This window comes from Emydura macquarii, unplaced genomic scaffold (assembly GCF_026122565.2).
Source record: "Emydura macquarii macquarii isolate MOO-44397 ecotype Brisbane River unplaced genomic scaffold, CSIRO-AGI_Emac_v2 contig_3305, whole genome shotgun sequence".
NCBI classification, from domain to species: Eukaryota; Metazoa; Chordata; order Testudines; family Chelidae; genus Emydura; species Emydura macquarii.
The window spans coordinates 592,942-620,796 of NW_027133442.1; the positions used below are offsets into that span (position 1 = coordinate 592,942).

The window sequence follows — 27,855 nt, forward strand, 5'->3', positions numbered from 1 at the left end:
CTATATTTAATTTTTTTAAATCACTGGCTTCAGGGAAAACTTGGTATTAAGGGTTTCATTTTACATACTTGATCAATAGGAACATAAAGGAGAATATTAGTTTCCATTGGGGAAAGGTCTTAACAGAAAAATAGCCATTGAGGAATGGTTATCAGTATGATATTCAGAAAAAGTTTATCTAGTATGTACTATTCTAAAGGAAAACTATTTTAAAATATTGTTTCAATGACATCTTATTCCAGAAAAATGTAACAAAAGCTATAAGGCAAATGGTGACTAATGGTGATGAGGACATGGGAATATTGGAAGCTTTATTCATATCTAATAGGACTGCTCACAGGTGAAAGATTATTGGGATGGGATTATGACTCAGATTTGGTCAATAACTGTATATGGTCTGTTTTAAGGGGCCACTAGTAATCCTTTTAGGTCTTACAATTAATATCGTGGCTTTCAGTGAGCATGAGTCTTCAAGATTTTTCAGTAGCAGTATGGTTCTTAGCAGGGGATTATTCTCTCTTTTGTTAATATTTTGATTCATTAGAATTTTAGGACATAGTGGAAATGGAGAAATTAATGCATCAGATTAAACTCAATCTGTTGTCACCTGCACTGGGTGCGCTATGTTTGTCTTCCTCCCACAGGATAGAGATGACTTCATCTGTACCAAGTGCAGGCTGGTTTCCTTATTGGAAGAGAAGGTTAAAGGACTAGAGGCCCAAATGTCAACCCTGCGGTGCATTACAGAAAACAATGTCTTTCTCCATCAGGCACAGGCAGAGCGTAAGGAAGATTCAGAGAACGCCCGGCAGGCGAAAATGAAGAACGGGGAAGGAAATTGGCAGCATGTGACCTCCCGAAGAAAGAGAACCCATGTGCCAACCATGCAGATAGAAGTAAGGAATCGTTTTCATCCTCTCTGCACAAGTACTACGGCAGAGAATGATTTGGAGGACCCTTCAGAGGAAATGGATCATCAGGAGACCCGTTTGATCAGAAGGCAAGAGATGCATTCTCCTAGGGATGGGGGTTCCACGACCACTATTCCAAAAAGGAAGAGAAGGGTGATGGTGGTCGGGGACTCCCTCCTAAGGGGGACGGAGTCATCCATCTGCCGTCCGGACCGGGAAACTAGAGAAGTGTGCTGCTTGCCTGGAGCTCGGATTAGGGATGTGACGGAGAGACTGCCAAAACTTATCAAGTCCTCAGACCGCTACCCCTTCCTGCTCCTCCATGTGGGCACCAATGACACTGCCAAGAATGATCTTGAGTGGATCACTGCGGACTATGTGGCTCTGGGAAAAGAGATAAAGGAGTTTGAAGCGCAGGTGGTGTTCTTGTCCATCCTCCCTGTTCAGGGAAAAGGCCCAGGTAGGGACAGTCGCATTGGGGAAGTAAATGCGTGGTTACGCAGGTGGTGTCGAAGGGAGGGCTTTGGATTCTTCGATCATGGAATGCTGTTCCAGGAAGAAGGATTACTAGGAAGGGACGGGATTCATCTAACGAAGACAGGGAAGAGTATCTTCGCAGACAGGCTGGCTAACCTAGTGAGGAGGGCTTTAAACTAGTTTCGACGGGGGACGGGGACCTAAGCCCGAAGGTTAGTGGGGAAGAGGGACACCACAAGGAAGCAGAAGGAGGAGGGTGCAGGAGGGGAGGCCTCCCGATTCATACTGTGAAAGTAGGCCAATCGGCTACTTATCTCAAGTGCCTGTACACAAATGCAAGAAGTCTGGGAAACAAGCAGGAAGAACTGGAAGTCCTGGCACAGTCAAGAAACTACGACATGATTGGAATAACTGAGACTTGGTGGAATAACTCTCATGATTGGAGCGCGGTCATGGATGGGTATAAACTGTTCAGGAAGGACAGGCAGGGGCGAAAGGGGGGAGGAGTTGCACTATATGTAAGAGAGCACTATGACTGCCCTGTGCTCCAGTATGAAGCTGGAGATAAGTCAGTTGAGTGTCTCTGGGTTAAGCTTAGAAGCAAGAACAATAAGAGTGATGTCCTGGTGGGTGTCTGTTACAAACCACCAGACCAGGAGGACGAGGTAGATGAGGCTTTCTTTACTCAACTAGGGAAAGTTTCCAGTTCACAGGGCCTGATTCTCATGGGAGACTTCAATCACCCTGACATCTGCTGGAAGAGCAATACAGCAGAGCACAAACAATCCAGGAAGTTTTTGGAGAGTGTTGCAGACAATTTCCTGGTGCAAGTGCTGGAGCAACCAACTAGGGGCCGTGCTTTTCTTGACCTGCTGCTCACAAACAGGGAAGATTTGGTAGGGGAAGTACAAGTGGGTGGCAACCTAGGCAGCAGTGACCATGAGATGGTCGAGTTCAGGATCCTGACAAAAGGAAGAAAGGAGAGCAGCAGGATACGGACCATGGACTTCAGAAAAGCGGACTTTGACTCCCTCAGGGAACTGATGGGCAGGATTCCCTGGGAGGCTAATATGAGGGGGAAAGGAACCCAAGAGAGCTGGCTGTATTTTAAAGAGACCTTATTGAGGGCACAAGAGCAAACCATCCCGATGTGCAGAAAGAATAGCAAATATGGTAGGCGTCCAGCTTGGCTTAACAAAGATGTCCTTGGCGAACTTAAACGCAAAAAAGAAGCTTACAAGAAGTGGAAGCTTGGTCAGATGACTAGGGAGGATTATATAAACACTGCTCGAACGTGCAGGAATGAAATCAGGAAGGCCAAAGCACAATTGGAGTTGCAGCTAGCAAGGGACGTGAAGGGGAACAAGAAGGGTTTCTACAGGCATGTTGCCAACAAGAGGAAGATTAGAGAAAGTGTGGGCCCCTTAGAGAATGAGGGAGGCGACCTAGTGACGGAGGATGTGGAGAAAGCTGAGGTACTCAATGTCTTTTTTGCCTCTGTCTTCACAGACAAGATCAGCTCTCAGACTGCTGCACTGGGTGGCACAGAATGGGAAGGAGGCGAACATCCCACAGTGCTGAAGGAACGGGTCCAAGACTATTTAGAAGGATTGGACATTCACAAGTCCATGGGGCTGGATGCAATGCACCCGAGGGTGCTGAGGGAGTTGGCTGAGGTGATTTCAGAGCCATTGGCTATTATCTTTGAAAGCTCGTGGGAACAGGGGGAGGTCCCTGACGACTGGAAAAAAGCAAATATAGTGCCCATCTTCAAAAAAGGGAGGAAAGAGGATCCAGGGAACTACAGACCGGTCAGCCTCACCTCAATCCCTGGAAAAATCATGGAGCAAGTCCTTAAGGAATCCATTTTAAGGCACTTGGAGGAGAGGAAGGTGATCAGGAACAGTCAACATGGATTCACTAAGGGAAAGTCATGCCTGACCAACCTGATTGCTTTCTATGATGAGGTGACTGGCTCTGTGGATGTAGGGAAGGCGGTGGATGTGATATACCTTGACTTTAGCAAAGCTTTTGATACTGTCTCACACAGTATTCTTATCAGCAAGTTAAAGAAGTATGGGTTGGATGAATGGACTATAAAATAGATAGAGAACTGGCTAGAGCATAGGGCTCAACGAGTAGTGATCAATGGCTCCATGTCTAGCTGGCAACCGGTCACAAGCGGAGTGCCCCAGGGGTCGGTCCTGGGGCCGGTTTTGTTCAACATCTTCATTAATGATCTGGAGGATGGGGTAGATTGCACCCTCAGCAAGTTTGCGGACGACACTAAGCTGGGGGGAGTGGTAGATACCCTGGAGGGTAGGGATAGGATACAGAGTGACCTAAACAAACTGGAGGATTGGGCCAAAAGAAATCTAATGAGGTTCAACAAGGACAAGTGCAGAGTCCTCCACTTAGGAAGGAAGAATCCCATGCACAGCTATAGACTGGGGACCGACGAGCTGGGCAGCAGCTCTGCAGAAAAGGACCTGGGGGTAACGGTGGATAAAAAGCTGGATATGAATCAGCAGTGTGCCCTGGTTGTCAAGAAGGCTAATGGCATATTGGGCTGCATTAGGAGGGGCATTGCCAGCAGGTCACGGGAAGTGATTATTCCCCTCTATTCGGCATTGGTGAGGCCGCATTTAGAATATTGTGTCCAGTTTTGGGCCCCCCACTACAAAAAGGATGTGGACAAGTTAGAGAGAGTGCAGCGGAGGGCAACCAAAATGATTAGGGGGCTGGAGCACAGGACTTATGAGGAGAGGCTGAGGGAACTGGGCTTGTTTAGTCTGCAAAAGAGAAGAGTGAGGGGGGATTTGATAGCGGCCTTTAACTACCTGAAAGGGGGTTCCAGGGAGGATGGGGCTAGGCTGTTCTCGGTGGTGGCAGATGACCGAACAAGGAGCAACAGTCTCAAGTTGCAGGGCGGGAGGTCTAAGTTGGACATTAGGAAAAAGTTTTTTACTAGGAGGGTGGTGAAGCACTGGAATGGGTTACCTAGGGAGGTGGTGGAATCTCCATCCTTAGAGGTTTTTAAGGTGAGGCTTGACAAAGCCCTGGTTGGGATGATATAGCTGAGGTTAGTCCTGCTTTGAGCAGGGGGTTGGACTAGATGACCTCCTGAGGTCCCTTCCAACTCTAATATTCTATGATTCTATGATTCAATAAAGGAGACAAAAATCTAACATACATAGCTGCCCACCTGCCTTTTGTTGGATTTTCATATCAGGGACAACCAATAGCTGTAAAACTGACACCATTAAACACTCTGCATTTTAAATGAGAAGTTGATTATGAAACCTCCAGTGGAGAGGGCCTTCAACAATAGCAAGAAATATAGACTTATGCAACTGCCCTTCCCAGGAAAAAGAAGAAAGAAAATAGACTTAAGACTGATTTTACTATATGTTAGTACAGCACCTAGAAAATTAAGGCCCTGACCTAGCTACTTCTTGGAGCTACCACAATATAAATGTTATGTAATAATAATTAATGGACTAAAAACAAAACAATATGTAATAAACAAGAAAGAAGTGTAAATTAACTAAGGCTTAACTTTACAACATAAAATATTGCACTGATTCATGTATTGTAGGAACACTGTAAGAATGTCTTTTTTATTTTTGTTTTATTTTATAAATCATTTTGAAAAACCGAGTTGTATTTTTTAATTGCAGAAAGGTGCCAATTTTGAACACTGATCCTGTTTTGCGAACTCTGCTTATACAGGAACAAAAACTTGAAGAAAAAGGAAGCTGCCATAGTTTATCTGGCTACCTTGTAATCTGTGAATTATAGATTGTTAGGAGTATAGTATGTAATATATTCCAGTGGTTTTCGAAGAATGTTTAATAAAAGGATTGCCCCCAGTTAATGAAAGAAATTGCTGTGTTAATAACTAAGAGATTTAAGACTGTTAATCTTAAGAGGGATTTGGAAGTTGCATGACTCTAGCTTTTTAAAAAGTTTCCTCAGCAATTAATTTACTTTGTTTCAGAACATTTTCAAATGTGTTGCAGCCCTGTCTGAATGTTTGGATGAGTAATTTATAAGAAATGTGTTACATACTTGACCACTAGAGGTCATTAGAGACCTTACAACGAAATAATCACTTGCATTGCTTCTGGATGGCAATACATGTCCCAGTTTTGTGTTTATTATCTGAATGGAACCAACAGACAGGCCTAATTGTAGCCACCCTGGTCCTTTATTACTTAATATCTATATAATACTCGTTAGGCTGACATGATGACAGTGTGATAAAGTTCATGATTGCACCACCTGTGGGTGTAGTATGCCCACTCTTTGCCAAAAATATTAACACTCTTGGGGTATTTTTGAATCTCCAGCTCCTTTTCAATTTCAAGGTAGCAGCAGTGGCTCATTCTGCTTTTTAAAATGTGTGGTTATCAAAGAGGTCATTAGATATTGCTAGCTATCATGCCTTAGTTATCTGCAGTGCGCTATACTTGAAAGGTACCTTTTAAAAATGGTCTATACATTTTAACAAGGGAAGAATATGCTGGTTTACTTGTTTTAGTGCAGGGGGGTTGGTGGAAATATATCACCCATGTGCTCAGTGAACTGCACTGGATGCCCATCTTCTCTTGTTGGCTCAAATGTCTAATGCTCGCCTTAGTTTGATTCTTTCACCGTTAGGGACCATCTCTCTCCCTGTGCATTTCTGTGACAGTTGAGATTAGCTAATGCACATTTATAGAAGTCCAGTCAGGCAGACTTGGAGGCCAGGTGTTTTCAGTAGGGAGTCCCTAGCTGTAGAACTCATTCCTTCTTGTGGTCCATCACAGCCTGTGTTTCCTGACTATTAGGGGACAGTGCAAGGTACATCATTTTAGTAAAGCATATGTTTGTTGGACCACTGCTGAACTAGTTGGTTTGGGTAGTACAGGATGGGGACAGTTTATCCTGTTTATTGTGGATAGTTTAACATGAGGTATGTTTATTTTGTGACAGGCCCAGGTGTCATGGGTACATTAAAAAGCAGTAAATAAATCAATCAGTAGGTTTTGCATTTCCTAACTGTACTCTTTATCTACATTATTCAACATGCATTAAAATTCTCATTCAGTCTGGTGCTTCTCCTGATTAAGAACTAGGATTTTAAAAGCTTAATATTGGCTTTTAAAGTGAGAAAACATTAAGTATTGTTAAGTGTGTTAATCTCTTCGGGCCTTTAAATGAGACTCTATACACTGTGAATACTGTATGACTTTTACTGACAACAGTGTAAGTCAGGCCAAGTAGAGACAGGTTGAGGTAACTTTCACACCAACAGCAATTTGAATGTAGCGGGAACAGTAATAAAAGCAGCTAAAGTATGGGTCCTCCAAATTGCTACATGGGGAGGACCATTATGCCTTTACTGGAGTCCCATTTTGACTTCATTGGGAAGCCATGTAGACTCAAGGGTCTATCTTTGCAGTAAGTTGCAGGATTGGGTCCTAAGTCTTTATCCCTTCCCCCCCTCCAGTTATCCATGATTTATGTTGGAAAGATGATTGGCAGATGTTAGGCAGAGAATGGAGAGAGATTTGGACTACCCTTTCAGGCCATGCCTTCAGGCTCCCCAGCCTTTGTGAAGAAGGCAGCAGCTGAAGTGTCATCTTTGGGCCTTAGCCACAGAAGCCATGGAAGACAGCACAGGCTCTCCACACAGAAGGAGCTCTACCCAGGAGCACCTTCCAGTTCAGGGCTGACGTGCTGAAACATCCAGCCGAGAAATAGTTCAGAGGTTCCCCTGCCCAGACAGCTGCTAGTGCGTGCAGATCTGAACAATGTGACCTCACCTCAGTTTAGAGCATCCCTACCAGATTCAGATCTGGTCCATGTGCTCAGGACAGCACAGAAAAAGGGGAGATAGAGGATTCTCTTTAGGGAGTGTAGCATATGCTAACCTTCTGAAGTAGCTGACTGGGCATTTTTAGAGGCAATGTCTGGAATGGGAACAGCTTGATGCTAAATCTTGCTTGTGATTGGTCTTTCACCGACTGACTGACTGACACCAAGGGCAAGGGAATGCCCCTATTGTTAATTCTAGCTCACCAAGTCACAGAACACCAACTAGCGAGTAAGCGCAGTTCATTCTTTTTGAGTGAAATTATGTAATTTAATGATATCTTTTACACAAAAGCACACAGTTATAGCTGACTCTGCACAGGTGTGCTGGGGGGACAGTAAAGATATAGGGAGAGCCTCCCTACCCATCTTTGCACCCTCTTTGGTATGGCTCCATGAAGAGATTTCCACTAGCTGAGGATCTGGCCAATTGAATGTAGATTTTTGTCAGCCCTGTGTTATTTCTTTTCATCAGGGGATATTAGATGAGCTGTTAGACTTGCTTTGTAAATTAGCAATCACTGCCAGCAATGCAGCACTTAAAAGACTAAGTTTTTATTTCTCATCTTTGGGTAAGAGTGTAAGTAAAGGCCTCCTCCTATCTCAACCATTATCTCATGTTTTGTTTATGTTTTGTCATGGTGGTAGTTACAGATGACCGACGAGTACGTGATGAGGAACTTGACAGGGCTACTGGTTTGTTGTGGTATTGTAAGTCCTATGTTGCTGTCATGGGTCAGTATACTCACCTCTGTTGCATAGCACAGGAGGAAGCAAAATCACAAAAAGTTTATGGAAATTCCATTGGATGCATTGCAGGGAAGAAGGTTATTCAATATGTTCATTCCTCATCTCAGAGTCAATGGCAGCTCCTTTATATCAGCAGTGTGGAATTTCTTTTTTATATCATTCAAGGTTGTGGATGGATGGAGTTGGGGAACAGTCATATTATGTAATGGAAATGGCACTTAGATATGTAGTATACGTTGTTTTTGCCCTGAGCAGCAGTAATTTATCCTGTCATCAGAGGAGTGATTTGCATCTTCCAATAGAAGCATCACCACAAAGAGTCCGTTGTATTGCCAATACTGGGATAGTGGGGGGTGGGAAGTTCATAGAGGGTTAATAACTAGTCCTGGCTGTTTGAAGATGTCTGGGATTGGGTTTCTTTATGGATCCTTACTTTCTGCTGGTTCTGCTTCAGCAGGGGCCACGCCTCCAGCAAGGAAAGATGTGGTCAATGTTTACAGTAACAGCTCCAATTACCTTCCTAAGATCTCTTGTTTAAAGTGTTGTAAAGAATGTCTATGCTGTAAGAAATAATAGCTATCCAAATTTTCCTTTTCAGTTACCTCTGGTATGCCCAGCAAGACATCTGTTCTTTCATGCTCTGTCATTCTCTGTAGTGCATCAGAGTACATTCATAAAGCGTTCTAAAAATATTTTAACAATATACACTGAACGTGTTTTTATTTTATAACATTATTCTAAAAATAACTATGTCATTGACATCAAATAAATGGTTGCCTTTGTATAGAAATTATCATTTGCCTGTTCTCTAAAGGATCAGTATTCTAGCGCTAGAAAGTTTTAAGACATCACTGACTCTAAAAGACAACATCTGTTTTATAGGGTGGAAGACCATGATGATCTCATGCCTATCTTCATGCATCAGAATGAAATTCTGAGAGAAACCTATGGAGAATACTTTCTTGCAGAGCTAATAGAAGCTCAAGATGAAGGAAACCATGCTGTTGTTTGTGAGGTAGATCCTTGACATGCAGTAGGCTAACATTCATTACGCTGTATTTCGATAATAGCTGGTGCACTGGCTTCTTGAATAAAAAAGAACTAATTAGGATTTACTATGCCTTAGAAAGCAAAAATCATAATTTTGATGGCCACTTGACACTTGAGAAATTCAGCCATTTTCCTAGTAAGCTTTCAGTTCTCTCTGGAAAGTGATTGCCCCATTGCAGTGGGTATGTCCTTTAAGGATGGAACATGACAAGTGAATTAGTAATAAATAGTAATCATACTTTGTATTTCTAAAATACCCTTCCATCTGAAGATCCCAAGATACTTTGCAATTGTACCTCACAATATTCTTGAGGATGACAGTGTCACCCATTCTACAGATGAGGAAATTGAGAACATGCACATTAAGGGCCAGTTCTGTGGTGTTCTGATTGTGAGGATCCATGTGACCTTCACTCCTGTTGACCTCATTATGCTTTGAAGATGCTAAGTACTTCTCAGATGGTGCTCACCCCTTTGCAGAGTTGGGCCTTAAGTGACAACAAAATCATCATTGTATGTCACATGAAAACTTTTTTCATAAAAGAATGGAAATGTATTAATTTAATCTTGACTGGCCAGTTTTTCTGTGGGAGGGAGTCAGGAGCATAAGAACTGTCCAGATTTGCAGCCCCTTTGGTCAAGAAAGTATAGAGACTACTCTTGAGATGCTTCCATTAGGAACTCATTGAAAAGGGACGGAATCATGGTTCTGCCCTCCCATGCAGAGACCACCAGAATTGGCTGGACATACAGTGAGCAGTATGTTACACCTTTTAAAGGACTATAGCAGTTTGTATTTGCCCTAGCACAACTGGAATGCACAGGCAGGTACTGCCTTTCGATGCTTCATGCTCCAGAAACTGTGCCTTCAGTACAGGACTGTAGCTAAATGCCACACTCTATCCCAAAGTGATTTGTTTATATATTTTGTTTCTCATGGTGATATAAATGAAGCTACAATTTAGAGAATTTGCTAGATTTTTCTGACATAATTGAAAGATGTGATCTTAAATCAGTTATTGCTATTTTAGTCACTTTGCACTATAAATATCCAAATTACATTCACTAGCAACCTTAATACTGCATGTAAGGACTGGTAACCAAGGATACATAGTAAAAAATATCTCCAAAAGGCAGATGCTAGAGATGGACAAGATGAGTGAACACTGACGTTCGTTTCCATCTCCTGATCCATGCAGGAAAATGAGTGCAATTTCCAATAATCAGGAATTAGTTTCTTAACCAAAAGAGAAATGAGAGTGGCCAGCATGGAAGATATTTTTAAAACAACATTGATATTTTACATTGTCTAATTATCATACTTCGTAATTCTGTGAAGTATTGTAGGCAGATAGAAGATATAACCTACTTTAACTACAGAAATCTGCTCCCTATAGCAAAACAGAAAAAAGAAAAAATCCTTAAAATGTAATCACTGCTGTTTGAAACCAAGCGGTAAACAATAAGTCATCAGTGTAATAACACATTACGAACAGCTATCTTATAAATAATATATTTCTATCATACATTTATAGCTCAATACGAAACCAGCAAAAGGTGCTTCAGGCCTTCATAGTATAGAGTCACCAGTGCTGCTGCAGATTGGAAAGACACCTCCATGTGAACCAAGATAGATGCCAATTTCCCCTGCAGAGACTGAAGCTGGCAACCTCTTTTTGCACATATGGTAGATGGATTGGTTAATCAGCCTCTGCTGAGCCTTGGGCCTAAAATTACATAGCAGCCAGACAACTGCAGAGACCCATCTTTTGTTCAGTTACGCAAACAAGACAAACAATCACTTGTTGTTGGGGGGAGGGGGAGGATTTTATTTTTATTTTTATTGAAGTGTTGATGGCTTAACAAGACAGCTGGACAAATCCAGCCTTTTACTGCAAGATTTTTATTAAGTATAGGAGGGAAAAATACATATTGCAGTTATATGTTTTATTGATAGGTTGCATATAACGCTAAAAATTAAGTGGCTACCTTCTACCTGCCTGTTTTAGTGAAAAATCAATGTTGATTCTTACTTTCAGTATCTGTTTCTTACTTAATATTGTAACTTGCAGGGAACTTCCAATTCCATGCATTATTAAACCATTGTCACCTGCTATTTCATCAATGCAAGGTCCTTATCACTGTTATATCTGCCTGTGAATCTATTAAGGCATTTGTTTCTTGATATGTCCAGAACTTGAAATTATCTAGTGCCTATAATTACTGGGCTTCCTGTCCCCAAATTAAACCATGTCACAGGGGGAAAAAATATATTTCTTCCATTTAAGAGCACAAAGTAATTTGTACACTAGTGTTTAGCAATTAGTCAATCATTGTGTTTAGCTAGATCCAGACATTACTTAAACACGGTTTTAAATTAAGCAAGAATCTTTTCTGAAATTTATAATTTAAAAGTGCCACTTTTTTTTCCTTTAGCTATGTTTTGTATCTCAATAATTATTTTAAAATGTTACACAGAAAAACAACAACAACAACAAAAAACCTTACAAACAATATCTAACAATTTTTTTAATTCTTCCCCTGGGTATTTTAAAGTTGTGTGTTACTTTTTCTTATACCTTCCTCTGAAGCATCTGGTATTAGCCTCTATCAGAGACTGGATACTCAGCTAGTTGGACCTTTTTGCTGGTCCAGTCTGGCTATTCCTATATAAATCTTTCAAACCCTAGTACAAAATAGCTTTGTTAAGGTGCGATTTAAGATAAAAATGATCAAATATACTGGATGGGATGCCTTTTCTTGTGCCCCAAATTCATGTCTTTATATAGCCTTACAACTTTTTAAGAATGTGATCATATTATTTTGATATTTCAGGATGATGGAACTGCAGTAGGGTTCATGAATGTGTGCTCTGAAGTAAATATACAATTGCTTCATGATTGTTTTGACCTGGGGCCTTTCCATGGGCTGTGCATACCACATCCCGATGATATTCTCAAACCACCACAGGAGCCAAGCATTCAAACAGGTAAAAACAGAGTAAAATACATGGATTCAAAATCAGTTAGGCTACATTTATTTTTAACTTCCAAATATGTTATTTAGTAAGGTTGGAAGGGGACATTTTGGAATGGACTAGCTCAACACTTTTTACATCAAGCAGAAAACACAAAATGACTGTGCCTGGTGAGGAGATGTTTTCACAATGCATATTTTTTGGGGGGTGAGGTGAGAAGGTTTGACAGCAGTTGTCTCTGGTTATGATATGCTTGTCACTGATGAGGAGATGGAGGATCTTTCAGGATCAGCAGCATTATATAAACAAAGTTCAAATTTTGGAAAATTAAAGCACTTGGCATGTCCCCCAGATGTCATCTGCAACTGGACAGTTAACTGAAGGTCTCAGTTTGAAGCTGATTCTAATGACTGAGAATAGTTAGGTAACTGGTTAACTGTGACTACTGTTTATCAAGCTGACCAGTATCATCTCATTGTTCCTTTGTGCTCCCTCTGTCTGTTCTATCTGCAAGTTGTCTATAGTCTTGTACCTAGTCCCTGCCCTAAAGAGCTTATAATCTATCTTTTTGTTAAATGTTTGTATAATAATGTCTAGCACAGTGGGCCCCTGGCCTCTAAGGGCTACCATAATACAAAGAAATAATAATAAAATCGGTGTATGAATTGCTTGAAGAGTGGAAATGTTCTCTTAATGATGCACTGTCATCCTCTGGCCTCTCTTTCTTAAGAAGCACTGAAGAGGTTTTTTGTGTTTGTTTTTTTGCATAGACACCACATTTTGCTATTTGTTAATAATCAATAATAGAATAAAAATGAGCACTAATAAGAAGTTAACACATTTATCTGCCTCACTGAATGTTTCTAATGTCTTGTCTCAGACACAAAAGGGGTCCACTAAGCAGTCTAAAACCAATCACTCACTGATATCCTAGACTTGTCAGCTTCAGAGAAGAGGCTAGAGGAAAGAACCCTCTCCTAGCTATTATATAAACTTTCCCTCCCCTGCAAAGAACCACCATGTTAATAAAAGACTAAGGAACTCAATCATTTTATTCTTTCTTGCCTCCTTGCCCTTGATCTGCTGGAGTGTTACTGCAGACCTAGGTGAGAAACTGTGCTGGGAATACAAATTGGGCTGTGGGAGGAGAAAAAAACATTTGTACAAGTCCACTATTTTGTTGAGAAGCTCCAGCCTCATGACTATAGTTGGTGTGGATTCCCTCTTTCCTAACCTTGCATGCTGGATCAGCCTTCTTCAGGATCAGTTGACATTGACATTTGTTCTATGGCAAGTTCTGTTATTTGTCATAAAAAATACATATATGAGAATTATTCTAAATATAACATAAAATCATAGAATTTACCATACGAGAACTATTTATTCTATGCATGTTCTTTTGCAGCCGTTATCATTGTAGCATCTGAGTACCTTCCAGAAGTGTATTAAGCAACATGAATAACATTTGTCATGTGTGAATCTCTCTTTCTTCCTTTTCCTCTTCCTGGGGAAAATTGTGAAGTTTGTTTGTTCCCTGCAGTGTTGTGTGTGTTTTTATTGAGACAAGGTCAAAGAAGTGGCCCTTGAACTTGGATAGGAAAGTAGTTGGAAAAAATGGAAAGTAATGTGGTTCTTTGTTCCCGTAGAAGTTTGTTCCATAGTCTTGGACCAGTTCTCAAGGAAGCTCCATCTCTTGCACTGATGAGCTTTTACTGTAGTGTTGTTACAGCTCTATTGTGCCTGAGGAGTGGAATTGTTGACAACTGTCCTCATCTCAGAGCTACAGATGATTTTTTAAGTGTCTTGAGTCGAGATCATTGAGCACCTTGAAGAAAAGGACAGACATCTTGAATTTGACTTGATATTTAACTGAAAGTTGAGACTTTTACAGCCTGTAAAAGTCCATAGCCCTTCTCATTCATTCAAATGCTGAGAAGCAACTTTGAACCCAACCCTGTCATAATTCTGGGGAAAAAACAGAATTGAAACTGCTGTGAATTTTGTGGATAAATTATTGGCAGCTAATGGTCATTTATCACCCAACAACCAGGATTATATGAATTAGAAATGTGATATTTTATTGTATTAAATAATAATTACATTTGATGAATATTCACCTTTTAAAAACTAGATAACATGATTATAATGGTTCTCCTTCGAGTGCTTGCTCATGTCCATTTCATTGTAGGTGCATTTGCACTCCATGCATGGTTACCGGAAAATTTTTCACCTTAGCAGATCTCGTAGGGCTGGCTTCGGCACCCCCTGGCATCCCATGCACATGGAGTGGTATATGAGGCGCTGCCGGCCCTGCGCCCCCTCAGTTCCTTCTTTCCGCCACTGACGGTTGCTGGAACTGCGTTCTTGCTTGCTTTGGTGAGTACCTCTTAGCTGTTGCCTTTGTTTTTATAAGTACTTGTTAAGTAGATTAGGGACCTCCACCTGGCGTCGTGGTATGCCCCGATTTCCAGGCTTTAAGCCTTGTGAATCCTGTGGGAAAGCCTTCCCGATTAATGACCTGCACAAAGACTGTTTAAAGCGCCTTGGGGAGTTTCATCAAAAGGAGAAGTGCCGCATCTGCAAGGCGTTGAGACCAAGGACCCAAAAGGCCCGAGATATCCATCTGAAGACCTTGTTAATGGACGCGGTCTTGAGACCAGCATTGATGTTGTCCCGCTCCCTTTTGGCACCGAGTACCGGGTCAGTGCAGAGTGCTCTACTGGCACTGACTCCATCGCGGCACTCTTCACTGCAGAGGAAGAAGCCCAGGAAACAGTGTCTGCCAGATGACTGCTCCCCTGCGCGGAAGAAGGCGAAGGATGTGGGGTTGAGCTCCAGGGCAGCTCAGAGCCAGTGCACCAAGCAACCCACGCAGGGGCAGGTCTCGCCTGGGTCAGTGAGCCCCTCCGCAGAGCACCCCTGACTCCAGAGAGCGGAAGGAGACTGCTACACCTTGCGGTGCTGTTGATGCCAGAGGCACTTCAGGCAGCGGCCAACCTGTTGGCCCTTCCCGTTCCTCACACCCCGTCAGCTCGAACAGAAAGGGGGACGAGTAGGATGCCCGCAACGAGGGGAAAGCCTTCTATGGGTCCCCTCCAGTGGTTGCACACCTTACCAGACCCCTGATGCACTTCTCCATGAAACGGGTCACCACGGCAGAGATTGATCCCACCTAGAGGACGATCCCCTGGGGCACATTCTCTGGCACCGAGGCAGTCTCTGGGGACAGCGCACTGGTACCAGAAGAGCCCAGACAGTCCGAAGCGTCACTCACAATCTCCAGTACCGAGGGCGGCAGCATCGATGAGTCAACACAGGTCCCGCTCAGTATCAAGCAGATGCTCCCCATCCGGAGCCTGGCACCATTCTAGGTCACCAACATCAATGAGTTTGCCCACACATGGGCATCACAGAACCTGGTTGCCAGCATCACAGTGTTCGCCCAGGGAAGAATCTCACCAACCACAGGCTTCAGTACCAAGAGACTCCCGATCGCCCACACACCGCTCCTCCTCTAACCGCAGGCAGTCCTCCTTGCCAAGTTGGTGCTGGCAGTGACACAACTGGTCACTGGATTCGTATTCCCCATCCCCAAGACGTCGGTCAAAGGAACACTGGGATAGGAGGTGCAGATACTGCTCCCCCACCCCTCACTACCATGAGATAGGGAGACGGTCAAGCTCCAGGAGATGCTGGTCACCGGCAGGAGGGTCCAGCAATTCCAGGGGAGGAAAGGACCTAGTGGCTCCCCCCACCTAGCTTCCTCAATCTGAAGGGCAAAGGCAGGGTCCCTGCCTGGCCCCTCCAGGGTGGCCTCAGGGCCAGTGGCCACCCTAATTGCAGTACTGGAACCCCTGGGGGTAACAGGTGACCTTGGGACCCTACTCCCTTGTCTCGTCAGGGAAGCAGTCGAGGGCCCCAGCACTGCCGGCAGAGGCCCATGACTCCAAGTCAGGGGAGGAGTTGGACCCCATGGAGCGTACATCTTTAGGGGCTCCTGCGCACTCAGCAGAAGTGCCAGCCCCTCAGGCACTGGGTCAGTCATCTTCTTTCTCCCCAGATGAGGCACTGTTGACAGGACCATTGGCTCCCCTGGACGACTTCCAGGAGCACCAGGAGCTCCTAAAAGGGTGACCTCCAATCTTGGACTAAAATTGGAAGAGCTGCAGGAGCAGATGGAAGACTTGTTTAATGTGGTGGCAGTGGCGGTGCCATCCCAGGTCGCCCTGCTGGTGAATGAGGAGGTTCTAAAGTTGGCAAAGGGTGTCTGGCAAACTCCATCCTCCCTGCCCCCGACCTGCGCTCCTTGGGTCTGTACACACCACAGGCTTCCAGGAGGCAACTTCGGCCCCAGCAGAGCCAGCAGCAGCAGCAACCCAGGTTCCCAGCATAGCGCTTTGGGACCTACAGGAGGAGAGAGAGAGAGGAACGTTAGGTGGCGCAGGCAGGGCCCACCTTCTTCCTCGACCGCACAGCCGCCTACTTTCTGGCGCTTAGGCGGTCAGCGTCACTCATTTTGATGGTGCGCATGAGGACAGCATTCCAATCTCACACCTGGATCCTGCATCCCCACCTTTCCTGAACTGTCTCACTCCTTTCCTCCCAGCCTGGGCCCATATAACATCAGATCACTGGGTCCTGGACACCACTGGAACGGGCTATATCCTCCAGTTTTTCTCTCCTCCTCCCCGCACTTCCCATCCCTCTTCAGAGACCCCTCTGATGAGCAACTCCTCTTACAAGAGGTGAACAATCTTCTCATGCTGGGAGCCATACAGGAGGTCCCATTGGATATGAGAGGATGAGGTTTCTACTCCTGATATTTCCTCATCCCAAAGGCCAAAGGGGGACTCAGACCCATCCTGGACCTGTGGCACCTAAACAGGTACATCAGAAGGCAAAAATTCTGCATGGTTTCCCTGACCTCTGTTATCTCCTCCCTGAATCCAGGAGACTGGTATGCTGCCCTCAATTTGAAGGAAGCATATTTTCAATATTATCAATCTTTCCAGGTCACAGAAGGTTTCTCAGGTTTGTTGTGGGGGGTTCCCACTATCAGTTTACAGCCCTCCCGTTTGGCCCATCTTCAGCTCCGAGGGTGTTCACAAAGTGCATGGCAGTGGTGGCTGTGTATCTCAGGTGTCGAGATCTACCCATATCTGGACGACTGGTTAATCGAGGGCTCAGGCCTAAGCCAGTCTGGACCTTGTGTGAGCCACCTGTCACAGGCTGGGCCTGCTAGTAAACGAGCAGAAGTCTACTCTGGTGCTGGTACAAAGGATAGAGTTTATCGGGGAAGTCCTCAACTCAACGCAGGCCAGAGCGTTCCTGCCGCAGGCCTGGTTCGAGGCCATGTCTGGCCTGATCAGGAACCTCTGGGCTTTGCCCCTTACAATGGTACAAGTCTGCCTGCAACTACTGGGCCATATGGCAGCGTGCACCTATGTGCTCTGCCACACCCGCATGAAACTCAGACCACTTCAGCTATGGCTGGTCTCAGCTTACGCCCTGAGCAGGCACCTCATGGACAGGGTTGTCACGGTGCCCACACAGGTTCTGGCCTCCCTAGAGTGGTGGTTAGGCCCTTAGATGGTGATGGAGGGAATGCCCTTTGCAGACAGGGCCCCTCGATGACTCTAGTGTCAGATGCTTCAGACCTAGGATGGGGGGAGCACATCAGTTCCAGTCACAGTATTCAGGGGACCTGGTCGGAAGAGGACCAGAGGCTCCACATAAATGTCAGGGAGCTCCGAGTGATCCGGTTAGCATGTGCTGTGTTCTTTCCCTTCTTGATGGGACAAAACCTTCACTGACGGACAACATTGCTGCAATGTACTATATCAACAGACAGGGCCGGGCTCGTTCCTCAGCCCTCTGTCTGGAGGCGGTGGGTCTCTGGAATCTGGCAATAGGCCACGATTTTCACCTGGTGGCCTCTCACCCCCCTAGTATCAAGAATGCCACAATGGACCGGCCCAGCAGACCCTTTGTATCGTCTCACGAGTGGTCTCTCCACCCATCAGTCGCCTACATATCTTACAGAGGTGGGGGTTTCCCCAAATGGATCTCTTCTCTTCCAAGGTGAACAAGAAGTGCAGCCAGTTCTGCTTCTTTCAGGGGCGGGATGAGGGGGCCATGTCAGATGCCTTCCTCATTCCCTGGTCGGGCGGGCTGCTGTACGCCTTCCCTCTCATTCCGTTAATTCACAAGGTCCTATTAAAGATCAAGAAAGACAAGGCGAGGGTCATCCTTATTGCACCTGCATGGCCCAGGCAGCACTGGTTCACGACGCTCCTGGAGCTGTAGCTCACGCCTCTCCTGGAGCTACCAAGGTGGCACAACCTACATTCCCAGGACCAGGAGCGCCTTCTGCACCCAGACCTGGAGTCCCTCCACCTGACAGCCTAGAGGCTGAATGGCTGAGCTTGGAGGAACAAGCTTGCTCATTTCAGGTGCAAACTGTACTGATGAGTAGCAGGAAGCCCTTCACGAGGTCATCATATTTGGCCAAGTGGAAGAGGTTCACTTGCTGGGCTGCAGCACGGCAGATTAAGCCCCACCAGGCGCTGATCCAGGTGGTCCTGGACTACCTGTTGCACCTCAAGCTTCAGGATCTAGCTACTGCCTCTCTAAAGGTGCATCTGGCTGCCATCTCAGCCTTCCATCCCCCGATTCACAGGTATTCAGTTTTTTCTCATGCCATGGCGGCGAGATTTCTGAAGGGCATAGTAAAGTTCTACCCTCAGGTCAGGGATCCCATATTCCCCTAAGACCTGAAATTGGTCCTCTCTAGACTCACGGGGGCACCATTTGAGCCTATGACAACTTGCCCACTTCTGCTACTCTCATGGAAGGTGGCCTTCCTAGTAGCTATCACATCAGCTAGAAGGGTGTCCGAAATCAGGGCTCTCACCTCGGAGCTGCCCTATACGATTTTTTATAAGGATAAGGTCCAGCTGGTTTCACAATTCCACAGGACGTTTTCCTGCCAGTGTTTTTCCCAAAGCCTCACACTTCCGAAGAGGAAAGGAGATGGTATACGATGGATGTATGCAGAACCCTGGCTTTCTACTTGAAGAGGACGAAGCCATTCCATAAGTCCATGCAGCGGTGGCTGAAAGGATGAAGAGCTTACGTGTCTCGTTGCAACGAATCTCTTCCTGGCTAACCACTTGCATACACTTCTGCTATGAGCAGGCAAAGGTTCCACTACTGGGCAACGTCACAGCTCACTCCACCAGAGTGCAGGCGTCTTCTGCAGCATTCTTGGCACGGATGCCAATGCAGGACATATGCAAAGCTGCTACATGGTTGTCGGTTCATACCTTTACGTCCCACTATGCTATTGTGCAACAGGCTAGGGATGATGCCAGATTCGGTAGAGCGGTGTTGTAGTCAACCAACCTATGAACTCCAAACCTGTCTCCAAGGTACTGCTTGCAAGTCACCTACAATGGAATGGATATGAGCAAGCACTCGAAGAAGAAAAGATGGTTACTTACCTGGTAACTGTTGTTCTTCAAGATGTGTTGCTCATGTCCATTCCATGACCCACTCCCTGTCCCTACTGTCGGAGTTGATGACAAGAAGGAACCAAGGGGTCGCAGGGCCGGCAGCACGTCATATACCATGCCAGGGAACACCAAAGCTGGCCCTACAGGATCTGCTAAGGGGAAAAATTTTCTGGTACAATGGAATGGACATGAGCAACACATCTCGAAGAACAACAGTTACAAGGTAAGTAACAGTCTTTTTTTAACAAGTTATAATTTTCCTTTAAAACACTGTAAGCTGTACCAGTAAATTCTTACTAGGTATTGCATTTATGCTGGGAAGAGTTTGTCTATTGTATCTGGCCAAAGGGGACAAGAGGAAAATGATTTTTTTCTTGTTTTTAAAATCAAAGTAAAAAAAAAAAAAGCTAATTTACATTTATTACTATCCAGAGGTGTAGCCGTGTTAGTCTATATACAGCAAAAACAACGACTCTATTTATTAATATAACATCTATTACCAAATTAGTTTATATATATATATATATCTGCTTGCTTGGAGGGTACAAAAATTTGTACACCCTCTATTTGTTGTCATTTTGCATGGTTTCTTTATTGAAAATTCGTGCTTTATATGGTATATTTTCCAAAATCTGAACCTGAGCTGATTATTTAATTAAGAGCATTTATTCCTATTGTGTTTATTCGGTGTTACGGTTTAATGTCTGTTAATAGAAAGCTAGAGTTTTAAACAATCTGTATAAAACCCACTTCTGCTCTCAGTTAATCAGGTTTCACTTAGGTAGCATATGTGATGTCATAAATCTGTTGGTTCTCCAGTCATTCAAAAAGAATTTCAGGAAAAACAGAGGTGACCCAGAAACTTTAATTTAAAAAAACAGCACTTTTTAAAAATAAAACCTTTCAAGCTTTTATTTTTAATGAAGGTATTCAGGGAAAAAAGGCATACATCTAATTCTCCCTCCCTCCCCCCCCTCCCCCCCCGTGTCATCTTTAAAAGTATATTTTTTAAAAAGTAGTGTTATACATCATAATTTGATAATGGTAGAAAAAAAGTCCATATACAACAATTGCATCTTGCTATTCCAAAGATAAGTCTTTGCAGAATCAGGGTTGACCTGCATGCTTGAAATCAGTAAAACTAACTACTCATGTGACTAAAGTTAAATGCATAGGTATATCTTGCAGGATCACTACCATTTTTTTTGTGGGTACACCATTTGTGCATAGCTTTGAAAATGCAGAACCAAATTGTCTGCTGGTAAAAAGAGAATGAAGCTATGTTACTTTACACCATTAGAGAATAGGGTCCACTGTATATTTAATGAATTCAAAAGCTGAATATTTAAAATGTAAGCCACACTCTATGATACAAGAAATGCTATGTTCATGTATAAATAGCTGTAATAAAGAGAATTTTCAAGCTGTTTAACTTGCTTTAGCCTTGTACATGGAGACCCCAGGTTGTTATTGTTTTTCCCTTCAAAGTGTAATACCAGGCAATAAAAATGAAGGAGTATACAGAAATCTGTGTTTAACATAATGTTGATATGCCACTTACATTTCATTATAATTATAGTAATTTGGCTGTTACTCTATATGGAGTCAGGAATTGGTAGCTAGAAAACACTATGATACAGTGGGAATGATTCAAGAGGTTTTCATCAGGCTTCTTATTGAACTGACTTTTCGATCCTGTTGGCTTTTACTTCTACCATCAACCTAGCAAGCATAGAATCCTTTTCATTTTCTTTTGTCTGAAGTCTTTCTTTCTTCAGTTACAGTTACAATAGATAATGTTCTTCCAGATCGCACATATATGGTGTAAATATACAAATAGCAGGAATGCAACTATATTTGACTGTGTTGGATGGAAGAGCCATTAGAGGATTGCATTTTAGTATAAAATCAGAAACAACATATCAATATTTATATGAAAACTGGAGGCTTGTATTAATTAACTTCTGACACCTGCAAGCCTGCTTATAATGAGAAATATTGTTGGATTAATCAGGATGACATTTGATCATTTCTGTGAAGGTGCCCATCTGTGATGCTGCTGGAGAAACCACATATTGTAGTATGTGCATTTTTGTTCGCCCTGCACATTGCATCAACATTTTTTTTTCTGGCAGTGATTATATAATTTAAAAAAAAATCTTGCTGAATTATTTTAAGCCTTTAACTCATTTTTTAAAAAAGAGATCACCTGAGATTGTCCCAAGAAATACTTACATAAGGGAATCTACCTGTAACTTACTTAGGTTTCTCAAGACAAAGCATGCATAGAGGGCTCAGGTTTTTTGAAGCCCCGTCCCAAGTCTCAGAAGTCTTCAAATTCATAGGTTACTGTTTCGGCATTTTTGTTTTGTAAAAGTGATACTTTATCTTAAAATCTCAAGGAACTTTTATTAATTAAAGCTTCCTCTTCAGAGAATTCATTTTAAGTATATAAAAAAGATGCACTAGGAATATGTCTGTAGGATTTGGAAAGTGACTTTTAAGGAATTTTGATAACTAATTAACATATATTTAATGTTCACATATAGGGATCCCAGATTTTATTGTTTTTGGGTTTATTGTTGGGTTTTTGGTGGTTATTTGCTTTAATGTATTGACTCCATCAATGTTTAACTGTTTCTCACTTAAATGAACTATAAATCAGTTAATATTTGGTTCCATATATTGAATATAAATTTAACAATTGCAGCAGAATTTCAAATGATCTAAAGTAACTCACCTTGATATTATACTGCAAACTAAGGGACCATTCCTGCAAGATATTGAGTAATCTCACCTCTCATTGACTTCAAAGGGAATATAGTGTTCAGTAGAGATTGTGTTTTCCCAAAATTGTGTAATTGCTGTCAAGCCACTACCCAAAGGCTGCCAAGCATATAGATGGAATAAAAGTAACACAGCAGTCAACTTCTGCTGCACTGAGGTCAGATTTCAGTAGCGTCCTATAGTACAATTGTACATGAATGTAAAATAGTTAAGTTATATGTACAGTAGTTAAGCCATTACAAATCAAATGCAATAATGCATTATAAACATTCTGAAATTGACTTTGGACATTTTTATCTGGATTTTCTTGCCATTTTGCATTTTCAATGTGAGGAAACAACCTTGAGTCAGATCATCATCTCATGTAAATCGGCATAGCATTGCTTTCAGTGACGCTATGCCAATGTACACCAGCTGTGTATTTGGTCCATGTGAATACAATGCTGAACATGGTGAAAATTGTGAAATCTGGAGTTTATCAATATTAACACAATAAATACTATTCAGATTTTGCTTTAATCAGATTTTATGGGTTTAAACTGTAATCCAGAAACTCTATTTACACAATAATCTCTCTCTCTTTCTGTCTCTATAAATAATAAAAATATCATGTCTTTCAACGGCTAAATATAAGCTGATAGGGCAAGTGACTAAAATTAATTGAATCCTATTGCTTTAGTCATCAGTTTTGACACCAAAAATATTATTGCAATTGACTAAAACAGAATCTCATCATTCTTGGTTTTATTACTAGTCATTGTGATCAGTCAGTATGCTCAATGCTGTGCAGACTTTAAAATCTGGTCTCAGTAAATTTGAATGTGTGTTGTCCTTTCCTTTCTTGTTTATGGAACACTTTCATCCCTGCTTCACTACAGTTTAAAAACTGGTTTCTTTGTATTCATCTGCCTCCTCTGCTAAAATGGGTGTTCATTAAGCAGATCAGCCAATGTCTGCCTTTTGGGGCTGAAAAAAACAACAAAGATCCTTTCTTACTAGCTGACCAAGTGCTTTAAAGCAGTTACTTCGTCATCCTGTAGAGAGACTCCTGGGTGCTGCTAAAAATCAAAGGTAACCAAAGCTATGGCTTAGCGTAAGAAGGTGAAACCTATTGCCAATCCAGCAGCTCTTTTGGGGCTTAGATGTGCCCCAGATCCATATGCAGATGCTGCAGTGCTTCAAAGGAGCTGCAGCAGTTGTGTAAAAGGATCTTGGAACATGTCTGATCTGAGCCTCAAAGGCAGGCCCCAGCTGCAGTGAAGGAGACAGGTAAGTAAAAAGATAGGAGAGGCACCATTAACCCTTTTAGACTGCCAGCCAAACTAATGCCTAGGGCCAGAGTTTAAAAATTGCTCAGCGTCACTCCCATAAAATATGACCTTTAGTTTCCAAAAGGTTAAGAATACTTAAAATAAAACCCACAAAACCTAGAATAAAAGTAGTAAGGGAGAGAGTTCCTCAGGTAGACTGGGTGGGAGAGGAGAGAAGGGAAGTTTGTTTATATCTCCTGTTTTTTTAGTACAGGGTGTAGATAGCAAGTGGAGTAACTAGCTTGTAGTGAAAACTAGTGACCCTTGGATTTAAAAAAAGAATGAGCCCATTAGTAGACTACTACTTTTATTTAGGTCTTTGTCAGACAATTTTTCAAGCACTGGCTGATAATTTCCCACTAAAGTACACATTGTACTTATGTAAAATTTCAGTAAAACTTCAGTAAAATGTAACTATAGGCCCTTTGAGGTAGAGAATTAGCCATTTTAATTTTATAGATAATGATCATAATACTTCAGATTGCTCTGGCACCTCACACCTGAGGATGTCATGCTTCTTCACAAACACTAATGAATTAAGCCTCACAACGTCTCTGTGAAATAGAGAAATAGTATCTCCATTTTACAGATGGAGAGACTGATGGCAACAGGTTAAGTGATTTGCCCATGGTCATACCAAGTTAGCAGCAGAGATGGGTACTAAATGCTAAGAATCAGACTATCCAATCAGTACTTCAACCATTGACTCACATTGTCCCCCTTCAGTTAGAGACCAAATATAATATTACATCCAAACACAGTGTTAGTTAGGAATTTCTTCCAGATTGTCTTTTGTTCAAACCATCTGTTTTAAAATGACCTCTACAGTTTTGTCTTCAGAATAAATAATCAGATATGCTGAAGTCTTAGTAAAGTGAATTTAATGACTCAATCTTAACCAGGATCATAAGAAACATCTTAATAGTGGTGTTCTGCTGTGAGTTATACTTTCTGTACTGCTGTGATTCTGATGTTTATGGCTCCATTTCGTAAGCTTGTTTGATGCTTTTATTCCTTTTCATTATTCAGATGAAGAAAAAAGCAGCCAAACAAGTCAAAGAGCAGAATCTGTTTTATCTCAAAACTCTGAATGTATTAGTGCACAAGATATGGATATTCAGGTAATATTACTAAACATGATTCATTTAATATTTAAATAAATGCCATAACTATTGAATAGAGGATGCCTTTTAAATAAAACAATAAAAACATATTTGTAAATGCAGAAGGATAATAATTGCAATTTGTTCTTGCTTGTTTAAGAAATATGTGCAGAAGACAAGTCCAGACTACACTTAGTCTGACTACATGACTCTTTACTCACCCAAGTCGTGCCTCCCTGGCTACACTGCTATTTTTAACAGTGTAGTGTTCCACTGCCTCCCTTCAGGAAAAACCTCTAGCAGTGGAGAAGGGCTCTGGCAGGGGGGAGGCAGCTGGAAAAGGCTCTGGCAGCGGGAAAAGGCTCTGTCAGCTGCCTACTGCTGGATTCCTTTCCTGCAGCAGGAACAGACTCCAGGAATGGGGAAAGGTTCTGGCAGGGGGGAAGCGCTTCCCCACTGCCAGCATCTTTCCTTGCTGCAGTGAAAGGCTCCAGCAGTGGGGAGCTGTTTAAGTTTTTCCCTGCTGCCTCTCCTCTGCCAGAGCCTTTCACTGACACGTAGAGCTACAACCGTAGTGTGGACACAGCCTGCTTTTCACTGTGGCATGTAGCCACATGTACTCTGTATGCTGCCTCCAGTGGTGTGTCGCGTAGATGTAGCCAAAGTAGCCTGAGTTGTTAAAGTTTCTAGCAATATCCGTTGGAGTTGGGTAAATACTTACTTATAAATCTGCTTGTCAAAACGGTTCTAATTCCCCAGGGCCTCCTGTAATTTTGAAGAGGTCAGGATATTAGCGTCCTTCTATTTCCAACTCTTTTGCAATACTTTAAGAGAATTCATACTGACCCGTGCAGTAAGGCTCAGGGAAGAGATGAAGTTGTCATTAGGATTATTTGGAAACCCTTGGTTTCTGAGTTGTCTTGAAGCATCTGGTAAACAGAGGAGGAAATAGCTACAATGAAGTTGGCCCTGATGCAGCTTTGCGGAAGGAATTGCCCACCAACTGGCTGGATGAATCTGATTATGCTTGCACTCTGTAGGGCTATGGTAGCTGGATACTTAGGCCCTGTCTACATTAATAAACATCATAGCTGCAACTTAACTCCTGTGAAGCTCCATTTGTGGTAGAAGCACAAGTGTAGGCCACGCTTTGCAATTTATGCCACTATGTTTTAGGATTAAGTGACAGTGTTAAAAATGCCCATGACCTATCTACACTATAGCTTCCATTGTTGCTACGACTGGTGAAGGTCCAGCAATGGTGAACCATAACTATGAAACTTACTAATTCAGATGCATCCTTTACAAGCCGATGTAGATCTGGTAAGACAGATGACAAGGAGGATGGAGTTAGGATTGCCAGATTCCAGTTTAGTTGCAGCAATAGCCTGATTAAATGAATCCCTATCTGCCAAAGGAATCTGGGATGAAAAAACCAAATGGAGGAGTCTGGAATGTTTGTGTATGTGTTTTCATTATCCTTGGTTTTGCAATAAGCTGCCTTTGTCTGCAGACATAATTGGTTTTAAAAGGAATATTTTAAACTGCGAGAGTCATGAGCCCGTTACACTATGTAGTGCTTCATAGATGGGATTTTCAAAAGTGCTGCATGTTTTAACATTGATTTAAAGGAGATCAGAATTAAACCAGTGATGAGCACTTCAAAAAATCCTACCTTACAGCTTCAATTCATTTAATCTTACAGCACTTCTTGAAGTAAATGTTATCACAGTCTAACAGATACAGTTGGGGAAACTGAGACAGAGCATTTGAAATGATTTACCCAGGCCCAGACAGCGAGTCAGTTGCAGAGCTGGGATTAAAAGTCAGGAGTTCCTAGTTTGCAATTCTGTGCTCTGTACACTTGACTACATTGAAAGAGACCATAAAGTTGTATTCAGTTCTTACTTATCCTTAACCTGTGAAGAGAAGAGTTTATGAATGAGAGCCCAATATGTCCGGAATTAGTGATCCATAGAAAAACAAATGATTCATGAATATTCATTTGTATGTGTTACTGATCACTTTCTCTTCAGATGGACACTAAAACTGAAGATGTCCTTCCCCAAGCCTCAGAGGTTGTCACCTCACATTCTACAACAGGAAGTGTTCAGACTAATGTTTCAGAGGTGAGATCCAGATACAATAGAGAGTTTATCAAAATACTCATCCTCAGTGCATTTTTAAATGAAATACACCTTTTGGCATATGGCCACCCAAGGCTTTCCTGTTGTTGACAACTTTTGCAATATTTGGTATTTTTCTTAAAGCTTCAGCTCCTAGAGCCATGATATTACAACAAATCTCAGCTTCCATTAAAAAAAAAAAAAAAAAAAAAAAAGTAAGATTCTAGCCCTTGTGGTTCCAGAGAAAAGTTTGAAACTGTGTTACATAAATGCTGAAAAACCAGAGAGCAAAGAAAAAGAATGCAAAGTTATTACTTTTAAAAATCATTAATTTTTGTGGCCTGGCTCTTTTGGACACTTGGAGCTGGGAAAACCGTTTTCTACACATCTCTACCTATGCGTATTGAGAGGTGGGCTCTCTAACTCATAATAGGGCAGCACTAGGAGACCTTGTGGGGCCTGACAGGGGTGAGAGAATCCATAATTATGTAGTTCCATAACCAAGAACCCTCACAGAAGGACCACATTTCATTCTTAAATAGGAAAAGGCAGATTCTAAATGTCCTTCTCCTCCCACAAACATTTGCTTGAATTCCCACCCAAACCCTATTTACTTGGACCTTTGTGTAGGGAAATATTAAGTTCACTTGCAATAAACAGTGAATTTGAAAGTAAATGTCAATAATTGGTGTGTCCCAACTGTATTGTCACTATATGATTTGCTTTCCCTCTTTAAAATGAAATAATTTTTATATATAATTTTTATTCAATATTAGCATGTAGGTGACATAGCAGGTTATGATAAATCAATTGAAAAGACACACATTGAGTGGATTGATTATTTTAAATGCCTATACAGTCTGGATATTTTGTGCAAAGTTCTCCTATGAGACTTATGCAATAGTAATCAATTTCAATATATTGTTAAATTTGGTATTGGATCTCAGGGAGACCAATATAGCAAAGCTGAATTCTTCCATAGAGATCTAAA

The 27,855-nt window shown here is 42.4% G+C and overlaps 1 protein-coding gene across 1 annotated transcript in view; it reads left to right on the plus strand.

Annotated features, from left to right (window-relative positions):
• CFAP61 (cilia and flagella associated protein 61) overlaps positions 1–27,855 on the plus strand; it is a 224,539-nt gene that overhangs the window by 25,253 nt on the left and 171,431 nt on the right. Inside the window, exons 7-10 of the mRNA XM_067532819.1 lie at positions 8,880–9,012; positions 11,883–12,036; positions 24,665–24,756; positions 26,775–26,867. Coding sequence (XP_067388920.1) covers positions 8,880–9,012; positions 11,883–12,036; positions 24,665–24,756; positions 26,775–26,867 — 472 coding nt within the window. The remainder of the gene's footprint in view (positions 1–8,879; positions 9,013–11,882; positions 12,037–24,664; positions 24,757–26,774; positions 26,868–27,855) is intronic.